This window comes from Lobosporangium transversale, assembly GCF_002105155.1.
Source record: "Lobosporangium transversale strain NRRL 3116 chromosome Unknown BCR41scaffold_23, whole genome shotgun sequence".
In the NCBI taxonomy this organism is placed as follows: Eukaryota; Fungi; Mortierellomycota; class Mortierellomycetes; order Mortierellales; family Mortierellaceae; genus Lobosporangium; species Lobosporangium transversale.
Genome location: NW_019029001.1, coordinates 17,179 through 34,006, shown reverse-complemented (window position 1 = coordinate 34,006; position 16,828 = coordinate 17,179). Strand labels below are relative to the sequence as shown.

The following is a 16,828-nucleotide window of genomic DNA, read 5'->3' as shown; positions in this document are numbered from 1 at the left end:
TTCCTTCAATCTGACAATGTCTGCATTGCGGGCCATGCTGCAGCTGAGGTCCTCTTCCTCACAGTCAGACTCCTCCTCCTCCATTGCAGACAACAACAATGAGTCCCTTCACTCCAACACAAGCCATCCTTCTTTCTCTCCTTCCTCTTCTTCCTCTTCTGCGGTCCATAGTGTCTCCACTGCATCTCTTCAACTCAACAACACTTCAACAACAGCAACCCTTGGAAACACTTTAGGAATAGCAACAACACCAGCAACAACTACAACTACCACTACTGCTACTGCTGCTTCACCCACAACCGTCATCAATTCGTCTATTACCTCCTCCCTTTCATCTAAACCATCCTCTCCTGCAAAGAAACCTCCACCCTTTCAGAATCTTGGCCTTCATTCAGGCGCTGCGTCAGGCAATCTAGGTACTTTTTTTTTTTTTTTTTTTTTTTTTTTTTTCGATATCCAATATATTCAGGTTATAGTCAATACTGGAATATCATAAGAACCTTGATAAGCTCCCTTTTTACCTCGAAGAGAATAGAGACAACCACCTAGTCTATTATTTTGTAAACTCTCTGTTTTACCCCTGCACATCATTTATCCGCTCTTTTTTTTTTTAACCTCCTTATTGAGCGTAGCAAAAATGGCTCGCAGCTCTTGATTGTTTCTGTGTTTCTGTATTCTGTAATTTGGTTCGTTTGGATGTGATAATTTGATGTTCTTGGTGTGTTGTCTTTGGATTGGTTGTCGTCTGCCTTTTTTTCACAGTTGCAAAATGTGTTTGTGTTGACAAATGTAACACTGAAAGATAGTTCATTTGGTGTCATGCATGGAGTGCCGTTTTTTCTTCTTGTGCTCTGTACCCGTTCAACTTTTTTTTTTTTTTTTTTTTTGTGTTTAGGTTGCGCCTTTGCCTCCCAAAAAAGCTAAAGCATTAACTCGGGTTGGGTAGCATGGGACAAACCAATTCAAAATTATATCATTCACAAAAGATAAAAAAGTAACGTCAAAGCTATGCAGATGTGCTTTTAATCCCGTTTTTGCTCATCCCAAATTATTATGTTTTCTCTGGATCTTTGAAGCGATAGTTGCTATGATCTAAAGCCCTTATTATCACTATCTATCGTTTATTCTTAAAAAAGGGGAAAAGAGAGAGAGACTCTTTTGGACTAGTTATCGAATATCGAATGGTGATAGAGATGAAGATGACATTTAAGAGAGATTATCAAAGAACAGATAAACAGATTTATGATTCCCCTTTTCTCCTTATTCTTTTGTCATTCAAAACAATGGTCAATTGTGAACAAAAGGATACATGAAGAAAAAAAAAAAAAGGTTTAGCAAGGTTACTCACCAACCTTGTTTTCTTTTCCGCTATTGCGTCTAGGCTTGGTCAAGTTTGCGCTTGACAACGGTCAGCCGATTGACTCCGTGCTCAATGGTGTCTACGCCATTCATGCTGCCTGCTGCAGCAACGCCAATGTGGCGGTCGTGATGTTTTTGATTGAACGAGGGGCTGATGTCAATGCTAGGAGGCTCCCCCGGAAATACAGTAACGAGAAGAGTGTGTATGTATGCCGCTTTCAAAAAAAAAAAAAAAATTGTGCAACACAGATATAATATACACCATGCATGTGTGTATATGATACCACCATCCCTACTGACTCATGCAACCTTTGTCCATATTCGTGAATGGCAGTCAGACAGTTGGTACAACAGGATCAACTCCTTTACATTTTGCAGCCGCTAACGGATGCCTTGCAATCGTCGATATCCTGTTGAGGCATGGAGCAATCGTAGATATGACTGACAAGGTAGATGATGAAAAAAAAAAAAAAAATTACACTCTGCATTTGTTCATTTTCTAAACTTTCTTTTTTTTTTTTTTTTTTTTTTTTTTTTGTTTGTTTGTTTGTTTGTTTTCTTTTGTTTATAACGTAACAATCATGCTATATTTGCTATAACAGTATGGTTCATCACCATTGTCTGTAGCAGCGGCAAGAAATCATCCCGAAGTTGCTAGTTTGCTCCGTCAATATTCAGCTATGCAGCGTGGTGTTCAGGATTTGACACCAGAGAGTGAGGCTAAGGATCCATTCGCAGACAGGAGAGGCAGCAGTGATTTCCATCGAGGAGCTGCCATTATTACGCCTCCAATCCGTCCTGTTGTATCTGTACCAACATCAAATGGTTCAGGACAAATAACCTCTCAGCCATTACCTACCTCAGCACAGCGCTCTGGTCAAACAAACCGCGCTTCCGGTCAACGGCGCATCAGTCTGCCTTCGATTACCGAAGCTCCATCTCCTGCTGATGTTCCTGTCCCAATGCCACGACAATCCTGTGATCTTGGTCGCATTCCTCAATCAACAGAACCTTTGATCAGAAACAGTGCGTCTATCCGATCTACACTCTCACAGCCAACACGAAATATCTCCATGTCGCCTACAAAATCTGAAGATCGCATCTCTGTGAAAAGTTTGGCACGAGATCCATCTGATCCAACTCTGAGCGTCCCATCCAATGGGACTGGCTCTGCAGCAATGTCAAACAGCCCTGCTAACGATACGAGTCCATGTAGTATGCAGCACCCTCAGATAAAGGCAAGTACACCAACCATAGGAGGGCAACAACAGCAACCGAAACAGAAACAGGACAATGATCTTGTGGCCCCATCACCAGCTGTAATAGCATCAGCAACAACAATAAAACGACGAAAATCTATGGGGTCTGCGGCCCTCTTGTCGCCTCCCACTGAAAATTCGGTTCACCGCCGCAAGTCGTTTGACCACTTGATGAGTTTGATGAGATCAAATTCAAAGACTAGGAGACCATCAGATGCATCGATAGCGTCAGAGGGAACAGCTTGCTCTTCAGAAACCACAGGAACATCCCGCACCAGCATTTCTGATCATCGTGGTAGTCTTGATGCAATCAATGTTAACGTCAAAAGCAAAAACAGCGGAAGCTGTGGTAGCAAAAAGGACAGTCTTCTCGCTACTATCAAAGCAACTGATTCCGATAGCGGAAACGGGAATGGCTCGACTTTGTCGTCCCATTTGACAAGGTCGGCCTCACAACCTGCGTTGGAGGACAACATCAAGCCAAAGCGATCACCGGTAACGTTCGTGAAAGAGGCAATAGTCGCTCGACAGTCACTGGATCTTCAAAGATTGGCAGTGAACCTGGACAGGACAGCAGACAAAGCTAGGAAGAGCATGGAACACAGGAATGATTCTGACTCTGACCTGCCTGGCTTGCTCTTCCGCCGGCGAACCATGCAGGAGATCGTGCCCTTCCCAAAGATGAACAACAAAACTTCACAATATCATACGATGGGACCATCAGTCAACCTAACAACCCTCTCGGATAATCAGTTTCATCAGCAACAGCATTCGAATGGGTCAACATCATCGCTTCAAGAGGCATCACCTCGTCTCAGCATCGGATCGATCTCCTCTGGTAGTGCGACGGTTTCGGGAAGGTTCTCACGGATGTGGTCATCGTCCAATTCAACCAGCAAAGAGAATCTTGACGTGAATGACTTTGGTGACTCGATCGTTTCTTCTGGGGAGCATGCTTCAGCAGGGACCTTAACACCGAATGGTACTACTAACCGACCTCGAAACAGCATGCTGAACCGACTTTCTGGTCTCTGGTCTCGCCGATGAAAGATTGAAGAGGATGTAAATGCTGATGTAGATTTTTTTTTTTTTTTTTTTTTTATTATTATTATTATTATCTCGCCTTATTCCTCCAAGCTTCCTCTGTATATATCATCTGTAAATATTTTCACAAAAAAAAAAAAAAAAAAAAAAAAGGTAAAGGTAAAGGCAAAAGCAAAAGCAAAATAAAGAGAAAAGACAGCTTTTGATGAGGATTGGCATTGGTGTTGTGGTGGAGGCTGTTGCCTGCATTTCTGTGCAAATATAATAGGTTGATTTAGTCTCTGGGTGGACAGACTTATTGAAATAAACCAATCTTTCATTCACTCACTCTCACTCCCTCACTCATACGTTCTTCCGCTCATTCTCACACATTCTCTTTCTCGACCTTTTTCTCAAAGTAATCAGTCACTTTTTTAAACCACGGAGAAAGCATTACGATTCAAGATGGACTCATCTTCTCTTCAAAGAACAAGCATGGGGCATGAAAATATACACAAACAGGAACAGGAACAGGAACAGGAAAAAGAACAACAGGAGCAGGAGCAAGAACGGGAGCAGGAGCAGAAACAGAAACAGAAACAGAAAAAGGAATATCAGCAGAATGATATCAATGCACAAGCGATGAACCCTTCATCATTCATTGACACTTGGAACGTTGGCATCAGAAATCGTCTGGGTCATGTGTCGTCGTCGTCGTCAAGTCAAACAATCGACACAGCTGCTATTAAGCCTGATTATATAGAACAGGAAGATGATAATAATGTCGTGGGCATCTCGACTGCAACTCGACTTCATTCCAAGGCTACTGTTGCGACCTTCTCTCCTGGGACAACGATGACTACGACTATATCTACATCTACTTCTGCTTCTAGCTTACAAGAATGCGACTTGGCAAATAGATCTGAGGTTGACATGGGTAGTTCGGCTCAAATAAACAGATCAGTTGAAACTTCATCAGATGAATCTGCACCATCCGCTATTGCAACAACTTCCATATTATCATTACAACCGTCAACATCAACTTCAACAGAAGCAAGTAGCAATTCTATGATAACAACTTCTGGTGCTACTACTTCCTTTACCACCACTTCTTCTACAACCATAGCAGACTCCGACTCCAACGCAGAATTTTCATGCAACATTTGTTTTGATACTTCTGTATCTCCTGTTCTTACTTTATGCGGGCATTTGTTCTGGTAAAAAAAAAAAAAAAAAAAAAAAATGCTCTGGTGCTGTAGCGGATCTTCATGTTCTCATTCTTTTTTTTTTTTTTTTTTTTTTTTTTAAAGTTGGTCATGTCTTCATCAATGGCTAGAAGCTCAGCGTCAGAATCCAACATGCCCGGTTTGCAAGGCTGGATGTGCGCAGGATAAGGTCATTCCAATTTATGGACGAGGTAAAGAACAGGTAGATCCACGATCAACGACCCCTAAGAGACCTGCAGGCCAACGACCGGAACCGTTTCGAAGCCCTAATCAGATTGGAACTGGATTTACATTGGCTACGGGACAAGTAACATTTACAGGAACTATGATCCCGCCATTCATGTTTTCGCCTTTTGGGGTCCATTATGGCGCATCATATGCCGGCGCCATGGGTCCTAATGGAGCAGGTAATTTTGTTTTCCTTCACTTTGACATAAAAAAAAAAATGGAGTCTAATTTGGCTTCTTTATATCTATAACACTCTCTTCATTAGTACAGACCCCTATGCAAGCGTATGTTTCGCGATTATTCTTCATGCTTGGCGCTCTAATATTGGTTGGGATTCTGCTTTACTGAATAGTAATAAAGTACAAAAAAAAAAAAAAAAAAATCAAAAGCGTTTGTTTGCGTTGATGCTATTTCGTACTTCTTTATGTCAAAAAATTACTTTTCTACAAAAAAGTCATTCAACTCCTCCAAACTGCCAGTGTGTGGTTTCCTTCGCTCCTGATTAATATTGTGCTAAAGTGGAGTAGAGGAATTACATTTCAATAGTCATAATCGAATGGGTTCTCATTATCATAATTATTGCAAAAGGCTTACTTTCTTTTTTTATTTCTTTCTTACTTGTTTCCATATTCAACGGAAATGGTGGGGGTATCTTCATTACCACCAGTCCTCAGCTCTGTCAATTCCTTAGCATGTGCAGCAATGGAGGCAATAAACCCTGCAGATGAAGCTTTAGCAATACCACGAACTGTTGTCAATTATTAGTAAGCTGTGATACAATCAATCTCTATTTCCCAGATATTGAACTGTTCCTGATGCCTCTTTTTTTTTTTTTTTTTTTTTTTTTTATATCCAGTAATACCACCAAGGCAAAGACCGTGTTCATCGGCAATTAATACACCAATGACCCCTTCTGATTCCGTCCTATGAGCCAATGTTCAATAAAGGAAGTTCAATGTGAATGTAGAATGGATTATTAGAACTCCACATGTAAGGGCTTTAACACTACTTAAGCAGCTCAACGAAGGTGTTCATGCAAGACTTTCTTACAGCTTGTTAAGAATGTTGTTAATGCCAGTTTCCATAATATGCCAGTGTTGTTATTCTTTTTCTTTACAGCCTTTTTGAAGTAGGGACGTGTGTGAAGGAAGCAAGCAGGGATGAAGAATGAAAAGGTTGGTTAAGGTCATGCCAAAACCACGTGAACAAAAGACAAAAAAGTTGCAAATGTGATAAAAAAAAACAACCCTCTCTCTCTCTCTCTCTCTTCCTTCTCTTCTACCACAACTTCTTCGAAACAAAGAGGTGAAGTTATAGAACTGAATTCTCTGGATAAAAAACGTGAATAAATCTCATGGATGTAGACGACACCCGACCAGTAGGATCCTCTGGATATCAAGAGATGATAATAGATCTTATTGAGGATCAAGATCCAAATACCACGATCCATAATACACAGCTACTAATAGAAAGTGGAGGTACCGAAAGGGTAGCTACTGCACTAGAAACAATAGTAGCTGACGGAGTCATGAGTGAGGAGTATTACTCAATGTCCAAAGGTCATTGGCAGCAACAAGCAGGGTGTTTTCAAGTGTTTGAGTGTAAATTCGGTCCATCGACTATATCAAAAGATCAGCAAGGGATTGTACGATCGTTTACAACCGGGAACACATTCAATTCAACAGTAGGGGAATCTAGGCGGTTATATATGGATATTATGGATGAAAGCTACAAGAGGACAAACGGACATGAAAATAACTTCTTCAAAGCTATCAAATGGTAACTTTTTGTTTCTTTTTATTTTTATTTTTTTTATTATTCACATTCTCTGATTTCCTGGACCTGATATGCCTTCTGGTTTTAAATAGGTCTCCGGATGGAGCTTGCCTGTTGTCATCTACAAACGACAATTGCCTCAGGATATTTCCACTGTAGGTTCCCTTCATCTTCTTTGCCTCTGTCATCTATGCGTTATGGATTATTTATGATTATTCTGACATCTCTACTTTTTAAAAAATAATAATAATGAATGGATAGCCCCGATGCTGCCGCTGCTACTCCAGAAGGTAATTGCGTCTTTTCAAAGAAGCAAGACTAAGATCATAGAACAAAGGAGTTTATGAAACTAAACTCTTTTTTTTTTTTTTTTTTTTTTTTTTTACGCCGCAGATACTCAGTTGACTTCGGAGTTGCTAATAAAAGAAGGGGAAGTCGTTTATGATATGTGTTGGTACCCAGGCATGACTAGTTTGGACCCAAGTACTTGTTGTGTGCTATCATCCAGTCGTGATCACCCTGTTCATCTATGGGATGCTTATACAGGAGAAGTAGGATTTTTTTTTTTAAAAGAAAAAAAAAAAAAAAAAAAGCGGAATTTAATCCGCAATTAACGATTATGACAATTGGCCACAACTTATCACTTACTCTTTTTTTTTTTTTTAAAAAAAAAAAAAAAAAAAAAAAAAAAAAAGCTTCGATGTTCGTATACAATAGTAGATCACTGCGAAGTCAATGTCGCGCCGAACGCGACTTGTTTCAACTTGGATGGATCAAAGTAAAGTGAGAAAAAAAATGCAGAGTTTACCATAAAATGTTCAACACTGACTTTTTTTTTTTTTTTTTTTTTTCTTTTCGCTTTAAAGGATCTATTGCGGATACAACAACATGATTCAAATATTTGACACGGCACGGCCGGGAAGAGATAGCGTCAAAAGACCGACTGTACCAACACGAAAGAGTAAAGAGGGGCAAAAAGGGGTCATCTCATGCTTGGCGTTTAATCCTGATCATTCGGACGTTTATGCTGCAGGGTCGTACCTCAAAACCATTGGGCTTTATGATGCTCGAGCGGAAGAATTGATCATTCTCTTACGGGATAATCATAAGAAGAAAGAGAAGCCTGGATATTTTCATTCGTCACCAATGGGGGGTGTGACTCAGGTTCGGTTCTCTCCAGATGGCCAATACCTGTACTCTGCATCCCGTCAAGATCCTTTAATTCGATGTTGGGATACTCGAAATACAGCCGATGTGGTTTATTGTCTAGAGCGGCCTGGGGAATTAACGAATCAACGAATTAGCTTTGATATTTCGAGTGATGGACGATGGCTCACTACGGGGGATATGAATGGCGATATATCCATATTCGATCTGCGGGGTTTAGATAGGCCAATGTCTAGTACTACAAAGATTGCAACAACGACAACGACAACAAGAGGAAAAGCGGCAGAAATGACAAGCGATATAATATTGACTAATGCAGGCGATGAAGATGGGTATGATGGAGTAAACGAAGAAAACAAGATTAATGATCGGTTGGTGTCCCGGCTACATGTCCATGACGATGTGGTTTCTGCTGCAACATTTCATCCTAGTGGCGCTTTGTTGGCGACATGTTCTGGACAACGTAAATATGAGTTGCTCTTCCATTCTTTGGACTCTTCCTCGGATGCTTCGGATGTAGAGGAAGGAGGTGAAAGGGAGTTGGGCAACCAAAAGACTGAAAAGAAAGGTGTTGCTGCTCAAGATTCAAAGGGTTCTGAGGGTCCTGGTACTCCTCCTGTTAAGACAGTATCATACATCGATAATTCCATTCGCCTCTGGACACTTCCTGGCGATTATGTATGGTATGTCGATGGACAACGTTGGAGTGAGTCTACGTCCATATCAGCAATGGATGCAACTATGCCTGTGTCGCCTTCACCTTCGTATCCAGTGAGTCAATGAATGCCTGCGGACACGAGTTTAAATTCAAAAACTGAAATATTATCGAGCCCCTCATCCGATAGATAATGACATTAACAATTAAAAGTTAATATGTCATGTTCACACGAGTGACATGGAAGAAGAATTGGAGCCTAGACTAGACTACATCATGTTCCTTGTTCCTATCTTGCGTTGTTGACATAATCCTGTGAATTGAGCAATGTTGTAATACAAAATAAGCAAATTTGGTGTCCAGCTGTCAAATTATTACATCATTACTTTGCAAAAAAAAAAAAAAAAAAAAAAAAAACAAGTTTAATTTTAACATTAGATGGAGAAATAAGCACGCACATTCTTTCGTCACGAACTTTCGTTTTAATCCATATTTATAGATCATTCTTTAACAAATGAATGATGAAGAAATGAGGTCAAAAATAAAATATGAGAAGGATGGTCAACTGATCATTAATTCTCCTAGGACAAATGATATTCGATACAAGGAGTAGAAGGAAACCAGCGCTTTTATGCCTGAAGTTGCCATCAAAGCGAATGAGACAACAAGCATGACATGCTTTACCTTTGATTACCATGAAAAGCATTCGGTAGGACAGAGCAAGAAAGAAAAAGGTATAGCCGATACTATAAAGATACTTCTATTTTACCCCACGTTGAACTGTCATAGTGACGGGATACTTTTGGGCAATTAACAGCTGCAGGTACCACAACATCATATTCATCTTTACATTACATACACGTATCTTTTTCTTTTGAGAGCGCGAAGTAAAATGTGCTCAGGTACAGACAATTCTCTACATGTCCATGTCTAAAATTTGTGTTCAAGTTGTCATGCTGAATGAACCCACTTCGTGTCAGACCAAAACATAAACAAACAAAGACGAAATGTTGTTTTACAGACATAAACTGTAAATCATGGAGACAAATGAGACGGATGATCCTACAACGACACAATGCTCTGCTATTTTGATATGACGGCACTCTGACATGGTCAAGGGGACAAAGAAACGAAGAAAGGAACGAAGAAAGGAACGGAAAAAGACTTGAAACCCTGCTACGCGAATATGTTGCGTATTATTACTATCCTTTGGTATAAATACCTCCCCTCCATCTCCGGATTCAACAGATTCATCAACAAACAACTACCGTTTAATTTTCTACTTCAACCAACCCTCACTACCACTAAAAACACACATCATCCCTCTACTAAACAACTAATAATCAAATATGTGCGGCACTATCGAATGGGTTGCTTGGGTATGTTACTGAGCTGTAAAAATCCATTCCAAGCCAAGCGCAGCATCAAATCTCAAATTCGTCTTGCTAAAACTCTTTGTCTCCTCTCCTTTTCTTTTTCTTCATATTTTAGGATGGTTTGATCATTGTCGGCCTTATCCTCTTGATTATCTGGATTCTCGGCTTGGCCAATGTCATTCATATCGGTAATACTTCCGGATTGAAGGTGTGTACATTTTCCTCAGCTCTTGAATTTGAGTTTATTAATAAAAAAAAATTGCTAAAAAAAATTGCTTAAAAAAATCCCCATTCTGACGAATTAACATGTCATTCCTCCGTTAATATCAATAGCACATCTTCATTGCCCTCGCGGTTGTCTTCATTATCGCATGGCTCTTCACCCGCTGCTGCTATGGCCGCCGCCGCCGCGCCCGTGGAGGAGTTGTTGTCTAAAAGGAGTACACACCTCTTAATACCTCATTACTTTTAATAGTCTATCTGAGTGTACATTTATATTACTATTCTATCACTTATTTATTGGCTCGAGACACCTATCTAATTTCCTAATAAAAACGTGTCTTGGAAAGATAATGCAATTATATATAATATTTACACTAACATGATTGTAATACATTTGTATCTGGACCCTGACTAAAAATACTTCCCACGTTTGTTGTTCGATCATTATGAATCTGTAAAAAAAGAAAAAGGGTCGATCAAGAAAAAGGGATGAAAGTGAATATTGCTTGATTTATTTATATCATTATAAGCTATACAAGTTTTGCTATTCTATATACATTGTTCTAAATAAATAAGACTATGAAAACAGAAACGTGTAACCTTTTTTTTTTTTTTTTTTTTTTTTTTTTTAACATTCTTGTGCTGCCTTAAGAACCTTAAAGAACCATGTTGGTCGAAGCAAGAACTGCGCGTGATCCATATCCTCCATTATATGAAGCTCTTGCTTGTCTTCTCTCAATCCGACACTTTTCCTCAGATACTCTGCAATCATATCCATGTTTAGCAGATTGTCCTTTCTCGACAAGAAAACCCGAGTCATTTTTGGCAAAACGGGCGAGTATCTTCCTTGTAACGACAATACTGTCTCACGTCCACATTTGATGCTTGCTCTGCGCCTCCAGAGCACAGGGAATATAATACACTGATCCCAACAGAACCGACGCATGATATACCAAGATGTACCTATTTCCCGAGCTGCAAACAGATCCATGATCAATTCAGCTGCGGTCGATGGAATCCGGTAAGCAAAATTACGGGCAATCGAATGATGTGTCAAAAAGCAGATGGGGTCCGCCAGAACCAAGCCATGCACAATGGATTTAGAAGAATTCGCAGGACTAGCACGCATGACTGCAGCACAGAGCATGGTTCCAAGAGAATGGCCCATGAACGTGGCCTTGGGGTATTCATGAGTCTTCAAGATCCTTGCAATTGCAAAATAGGTTTCATCTGGTGTCATGCACTCGCTTCTGAATAATTTGTTAGAGACATAGGGAACCTCAATTAGGATCACTGGACGCGAAATTGTGGAGAGAGCAATCACCCAGTGAATATATTGCGCTAGACCGATGCCGATGCCATGAATAAAAACCAAAGGGATCTTGTTCTTGGGATCTGCTGGCGATCGATGCCAGTAAGTAAGATCAGTCGCAGGATTGATATTCATATTATCCTTGTTACCAGCTACTTTATCGAAACTATTTTTAAATAGATGTGCACGATACGACGTGCCTTCAAAGCGAATAAATCCTAATAGATAGAAGACAAGGCTAGCGATGGCATTCGCAGTCCAGACCAACTATTTTGAAACAGTGGAATATGTATGTTAAAAACTATGTCATTCGCTCCATGTCACCGTACATGACACAGTAAAAAAAAGTTGGTATCATGTCAACAAAGAAAACCGTCCGATTGTCTGTTTACAAGCGGGATTACAAGCGGGGGGTTTTTTTTTTTTGTGTTTTGCTTATGTACGCAATGATGCTGTTGTACGACTTCACTTACGGCATAATAAATAAGCGGGCGGTGTGAAGCAACGACTGGATCGAATGCGAGACGGATGCATTCTACTTCCGGGTTATGACCGTCAGAGAACTTGATGCCCTTGGAGCTCTCGAGACTATCGACCATTTCATTCAGATCCATTATGTCTGTAGGAGAATTGAAGACCTCTTCAATTGGTGCTGCCCAATATGCCCATGCAAGCCTAAAAATAAAGCCAAAAATAAAATAGAGTAAATATATATCCTTATACTTCTCGGACAGATACCAATTTCCTGGGTTGTTTAAAAAAAAAAAAAGTGAACCCCCTTTTTTTCATCTCATCTCATCTCATCTTTGCCGTGTTTATGCATGATGAAAAGCACATGTTGAAACCCAACCCCACCTCTCTTTCATTTTTCCTCAGAGTATGTGAAGAACCAAAAGCGATAGAGAAACTGCAGAAATACATGAAAATATAGGAAAAAAAAAAAAAAAAAAAAAAAAAAGAAAGAAAAAAAAAGAAGAGAAAAGAAATTACCATTGCATCATATTGGATCGTCCGATCTCTTCAAACTTGGCAGGTCGGGCTGTTCGGCCAGTATCAAACCAGGTCTCAACCCATGTCTTGGCTCCATCCCCTTCAGCGATGGTCTCGAGACATCTCTGAAATAATTCCTTGCGTTCTCGTCGAGTCTTGGGCCCCTTCCCATATCGATCTATCTCCTGGGCCTGTGCTAGTCTTGTCCAGAAATGAATGTAGAACAGAATTTCGGTTGCCAGCCAGATATGAAACAATGAAACTACCCATGCAAGCGCCTGATGTGATGCTATGTAGGATGCAACAATGGGATGTTGCAGGAGAGGTTCTACACGAGCTCGGAGGGGTCCCAGAGCATTGATAGTATAGTGATAACCTGGAACGTTAGTCAGAGCATGATGCCACCATCCGTGGCTCTCCAAAAACGATGCCAGTGCTAACAATGTATTGATGGTGGCAGGCGATAGATGCACTTTGTCGGCTTCTGACAAAATAGCCAAGATTTCACTATTGGGACTATCTGAACATGCTGCTGACGCAGATACAACACCAAAAGATCGGGAGCTAGCGGCCATAGATGTGGCTGCTGCTGCTGCTGTCAATGATGAGGGTGAGGATGATTGCGATAATACGTTGGAGGCAATAGTGGGTAATTCAGCTATAGTGGAAGTGTTGGATTGTAGGATCCGAAAGAAGACGGGGACATTGTGAACAAGAGTATCGACAGGCGTTTCCTTATAGGCAAGCACATAGAGAAAGTAACCAGTGGCGAGAGGTACTATAGCAGCGAGTAACAACCCAATGGATCGGACAGCGCTCCTGGTAAGAAGATGATCCACAATCATCGAAGTTAGATATGTAGATCGGTGTGCACTGACGAATCAAGTTGGTCAAATTGAAAAAGGAGAAAAAGGAGGTGGAGCACAATGTTTTTTTAGAAAATATATCTGTGTTCTTTTTTTTCTAGGAATTAAGCTGTTAATGGTAAAAGTACATTTTTGATCTGATGAAAAAGATGGAGAAAAGAATGAATGATGAACAAGATGCAAATTGTCAGATGAGTAAAGCATGGCTGACGGTGAAATGGAACCCTTTTTATATCTTTTCTAGCATTTGATGTGTAAATAACGGGAAAAAAAAAAAAAAAAAAAAAAAAAAAAAAACCGCTGTCAATTAAAAATACAAAGCCGAGGTGAATCTCTTTTTTCATCTTCTTTGTGGCATACTCTACCATGTGAATGTATAAAATTGAGATGTATATTTATACTACTGCTTTTTTTTTTTTCCTTACCTTCGGTTTTTTAATTTGGATATGAGGATATGTTGGTCAACCTACAAAGACGATGGGGGTATTAATTATGGGGTGACGAGGAGTTGTGCCGCAACAGTTTTCCTTAGCGTGAAAATATTTACTTTGGCCGGAATGTTGAATGATGACTACGAGACATGACCAAGCAATGATGAACACTCTTGGATCTGCATATGATGTACATGTAGATTCTTTTTGGGCGAAGTTTACGCAGAGAAAAAGTAAAAGACAATAACAACAAAACCAACATTTGACTGAAGAAAGGATCTGTCAATGATACCTTTCCTATTACAACTAAACAATCCTCTTTAGAAGAATCGTTGCCTTTTATCACCCCACCGTTTATTTCTGTGGGTGTTAAACAGCCAACGTTCTCCCCCACTCATTTCTTTTTTAATCACTATCCATGTGCAAACTGTAAATTCATAATGTAGCCTTTGCATCTTCCCGTTCTTTACAAAATAACATTATCCTCTTTAGCTTTTTAACGGCCCAGTTCTCCTTGGCATGCAGAAAGATTTCACAATCTGCCTCAAGATGTAGGAATGCAGTACCGATGATGGACCCCACTCCTTGACACAGGCGCCAGGTGGTCAAAATCAATCATCAATCATATGCCTCTAAACATCACCTGGTCACTAGACGTATCTTTCATTGATCTATTGACTCTCATGACCCTGAAGGATTCTTGCTACAAAAGATTCAAAGAATCATCTTTGTCCTTCATTCTCAAGCCTTATTCTTTACTGCATTTCCACCTTTTCCTCCATCACTCCTTACATTTACCATTAATATTATCGATGGCTTCTTTTTTTTTTTTTTTTTTTTTTTTTTTTTTTCCTATCTTTCTCTTTCATAACGTCGCAACTTTGCTCAACTCCCCGATTTCTCTGCCAATTTTCTCTCTCGTTTCATTCTTCATTATTCCATTCTTACCTCTTTGATTATACCTTTCAGGTGCATTGTACTTCTAACCACTTTATTATTTATCGGTAAATTAACACAGATGTAATGATGACCTTCACAACATCAGTCCTCGAAATTTTAAGTGTTCTTCCTAGCACAGCTTCACCATGAAGACATATTAGTTCAGATCGCATCTGACTTCGAGCCTGGCTCCGACTGACTCTAGGACTGTCTGCACTTAATAAATAAGCCAATTCATTCTTTTGGCCATCAGAATTGACCATCACTTTCAATTTTTTAAACAACAAGAACAGCATGAACTTCGATGGAGTTTTTCCGCCTGATAAGTGAACCATGACGGAGCAAACCATCGTTGAATACATAGCGCCCCTATTATATCGAGTGGAACTTTTAGCAAGGGATTTTGTATTATCGTGAGATCAAAGCCCACCATAATCCAGCAAAACTCCGTATTCTTGGGACAGAATGAAACAAATGATTTCTAGATCAAGTTGCTCAAACCTGAAGGGTATCATTAGCGCCTTTCATAAATCATCAAACACTTACGTTGCCATTAACCGCCCAATGGATATTTATGTTACATTTGACTTGAATTGGATGCTGGATGCCCAAGCTTTTTATTTATTTTTTTAACTATCCCAACCAGGACTTGTTGCACCGCCATGGGTGTTGATGTTATCGATTCCAAGCTTGAGGCAAGACTGCAAGATTGGTAAGGAGGGGTCGTTGGTATCACGTCCTCACTGTCTGATAAATTGGCCATAGTATCCTCTACTGTTTTGGATGTCGCACCAAAGGTAAAAGACTTGTAAGAGGAGGTCTCTAGTATTGCATTTTCGTGATCTAACTGATTTTCTCCCTCTTCAACATCGTTATCTCCAAGTAGCTTAGAAGGCGAAATTCTAGGCAGATCAATATCACTAAAGAAGAAACAGAGCCAGTATCAAAAATGGATATATTAGAATTGTGCAGGGTCAAAAAGGTCAGCTTTTCCTTAACAAGTGGAAATCTTTCATACACCCTGGGATTGGATAAGTTTCCAGAGACATTGGAATGGCGTTGAGCGGTTTTCTGTCGCGATTCTTTATAATAATGGTCGCTGTCGCCTTCAGCTTTTGTTATCTGCCGTTGTCTGACATCATTAGCGCCCTACAAATTTCAAAACAAAAATTCGCCATTTGCCATTTTTAGGCGAACGCAATAGTCGAAATGTCACATTTTTTGTTTTGATATTTGAAGGGCACTATTAGATCGATCGTCTCCACGTTTACGCTTAGCAGATGTTTTTTGGTGTTCTAAGGGTAGTAAAGGTATATATAAGCATAAGATATTAGTTGAAGAATCACACAAAATGATGCCTGAGGATATTGCTGATTTTCAACTTACGAAATGAAATTCTACCTATGAATATTGTACCTTTGCTTGCCAGACGTCAAACTCCTTCAAGAATGTTGAGGTGAAATGTCTGGGCACTTGTTTCTGCATGTATCTTCGCGGCATCTCTTATGGTCTTGGCAAGCTCAAACGCAAAGGTCTCTGGCTCAAATTTGTTTAGAAGTTGCTTTGCGCGTATCTTGAGTATAGAAGACACGGCATGGTGATCTAAAATCGTCTTTAAACTTTCTTCGTATATCTCCATATGATCCCATGCGGTGTTATTGACATCTTTGAACTTGCAATAGGAAGCTATGCAATGCCAGTTTCTTCCATCCACATTTTGGAAAAATCTGTGCACATTGACGTTGGTGGCTACAGTGCCGAGATTGCCTAGCGCGTTGCTCGTATTTAGAAACCTAAGCATATCAGTGAAATAGTGAAGAGTTAATAAAGCCATTCGTTCATGCTCCAGTCGATAAAAAATAGAGATGTGATGGGCGCGAATGCGTGATCCATACCCGTCATGTATTGACATGCGCCATTAGCAGGTGGCAATAACAACAGAGTACTTTTGTAGTCTTGGTTCAGAAATATTTTTACCATTGAGACTACAGTAGAAGAG

General features: G+C 40.0%; 8 protein-coding genes across 8 annotated transcripts; 5 read left to right on the top strand and 3 right to left on the bottom strand.

Moving 5' to 3' along the window:
• Positions 1–34: 34 nt before the first annotated feature.
• On the top strand, positions 35–1,862 carry BCR41DRAFT_307210 (ankyrin repeat-containing domain protein; the record flags this gene model as incomplete). The annotated part of the gene is made up of 3 exons (XM_022020854.1): positions 35–416; positions 1,382–1,562; positions 1,694–1,862. The coding sequence occupies 3 exons, from the start codon at positions 35–37 to the stop codon at positions 1,860–1,862; spliced, it is 732 nt and encodes a 243-aa protein (XP_021880389.1).
• BCR41DRAFT_92414 (hypothetical protein) lies at positions 1,739–3,718 on the top strand. Its single transcript, XM_022031085.1, has 2 exons — positions 1,739–1,808; positions 1,987–3,718. Exon 2 carries the CDS (start codon positions 2,040–2,042, stop codon positions 3,663–3,665), a length of 1,626 nt encoding a protein of 541 aa, XP_021880388.1. The 5' UTR covers positions 1,739–1,808; positions 1,987–2,039; the 3' UTR covers positions 3,666–3,718.
• Positions 3,719–4,574: 856 nt separating this feature from the next.
• Positions 4,575–5,443, top strand: BCR41DRAFT_378010 (hypothetical protein; the record flags this gene model as incomplete). The annotated part of the gene is made up of 3 exons (XM_022027130.1): positions 4,575–4,858; positions 4,952–5,274; positions 5,361–5,443. 3 exons carry the CDS (start codon positions 4,575–4,577, stop codon positions 5,441–5,443), a joined length of 690 nt encoding a protein of 229 aa, XP_021880387.1.
• Positions 5,444–5,489: 46 nt separating this feature from the next.
• Positions 5,490–6,262, bottom strand: BCR41DRAFT_355410 (hypothetical protein). The gene is made up of 4 exons (XM_022024470.1): positions 6,146–6,262; positions 5,958–6,019; positions 5,714–5,843; positions 5,490–5,608 (listed from the first exon to the last, which is right to left on the bottom strand). Exons 1-4 carry the CDS (start codon positions 6,178–6,180, stop codon positions 5,554–5,556), a joined length of 282 nt encoding a protein of 93 aa, XP_021880386.1. The 5' UTR covers positions 6,181–6,262; the 3' UTR covers positions 5,490–5,553.
• Positions 6,263–6,359: 97 nt separating this feature from the next.
• BCR41DRAFT_422826 (WD40-repeat-containing domain protein) lies at positions 6,360–8,956 on the top strand. Its single transcript, XM_022030210.1, has 6 exons — positions 6,360–6,874; positions 6,964–7,026; positions 7,133–7,161; positions 7,265–7,422; positions 7,567–7,649; positions 7,738–8,956. The coding sequence occupies exons 1-6, from the start codon at positions 6,450–6,452 to the stop codon at positions 8,819–8,821; spliced, it is 1,842 nt and encodes a 613-aa protein (XP_021880385.1). The 5' UTR covers positions 6,360–6,449; the 3' UTR covers positions 8,822–8,956.
• A 994-nt stretch (positions 8,957–9,950) lies between these two features.
• On the top strand, positions 9,951–10,641 carry BCR41DRAFT_355408 (hypothetical protein). The gene is made up of 3 exons (XM_022024469.1): positions 9,951–10,072; positions 10,185–10,277; positions 10,403–10,641. The coding sequence occupies exons 1-3, from the start codon at positions 10,043–10,045 to the stop codon at positions 10,502–10,504; spliced, it is 225 nt and encodes a 74-aa protein (XP_021880384.1). The 5' UTR covers positions 9,951–10,042; the 3' UTR covers positions 10,505–10,641.
• A 278-nt stretch (positions 10,642–10,919) lies between these two features.
• On the bottom strand, positions 10,920–13,726 carry BCR41DRAFT_422824 (Alpha/Beta hydrolase protein; the record flags this gene model as incomplete). The annotated part of the gene is made up of 3 exons (XM_022030209.1): positions 12,594–13,726; positions 12,077–12,278; positions 10,920–11,870 (listed from the first exon to the last, which is right to left on the bottom strand). Exons 1-3 carry the CDS (start codon positions 13,436–13,438, stop codon positions 10,920–10,922), a joined length of 1,998 nt encoding a protein of 665 aa, XP_021880383.1. The 5' UTR covers positions 13,439–13,726.
• Positions 13,727–15,248: 1,522 nt separating this feature from the next.
• On the bottom strand, positions 15,249–16,741 carry BCR41DRAFT_397113 (hypothetical protein; the record flags this gene model as incomplete). The annotated part of the gene is made up of 6 exons (XM_022028866.1): positions 15,249–15,350; positions 15,473–15,749; positions 15,848–15,978; positions 16,101–16,124; positions 16,268–16,622; positions 16,725–16,741. The coding sequence occupies 6 exons, from the start codon at positions 16,739–16,741 to the stop codon at positions 15,249–15,251; spliced, it is 906 nt and encodes a 301-aa protein (XP_021880382.1).
• Between the last annotated feature and the right edge of the window lie 87 nt (positions 16,742–16,828).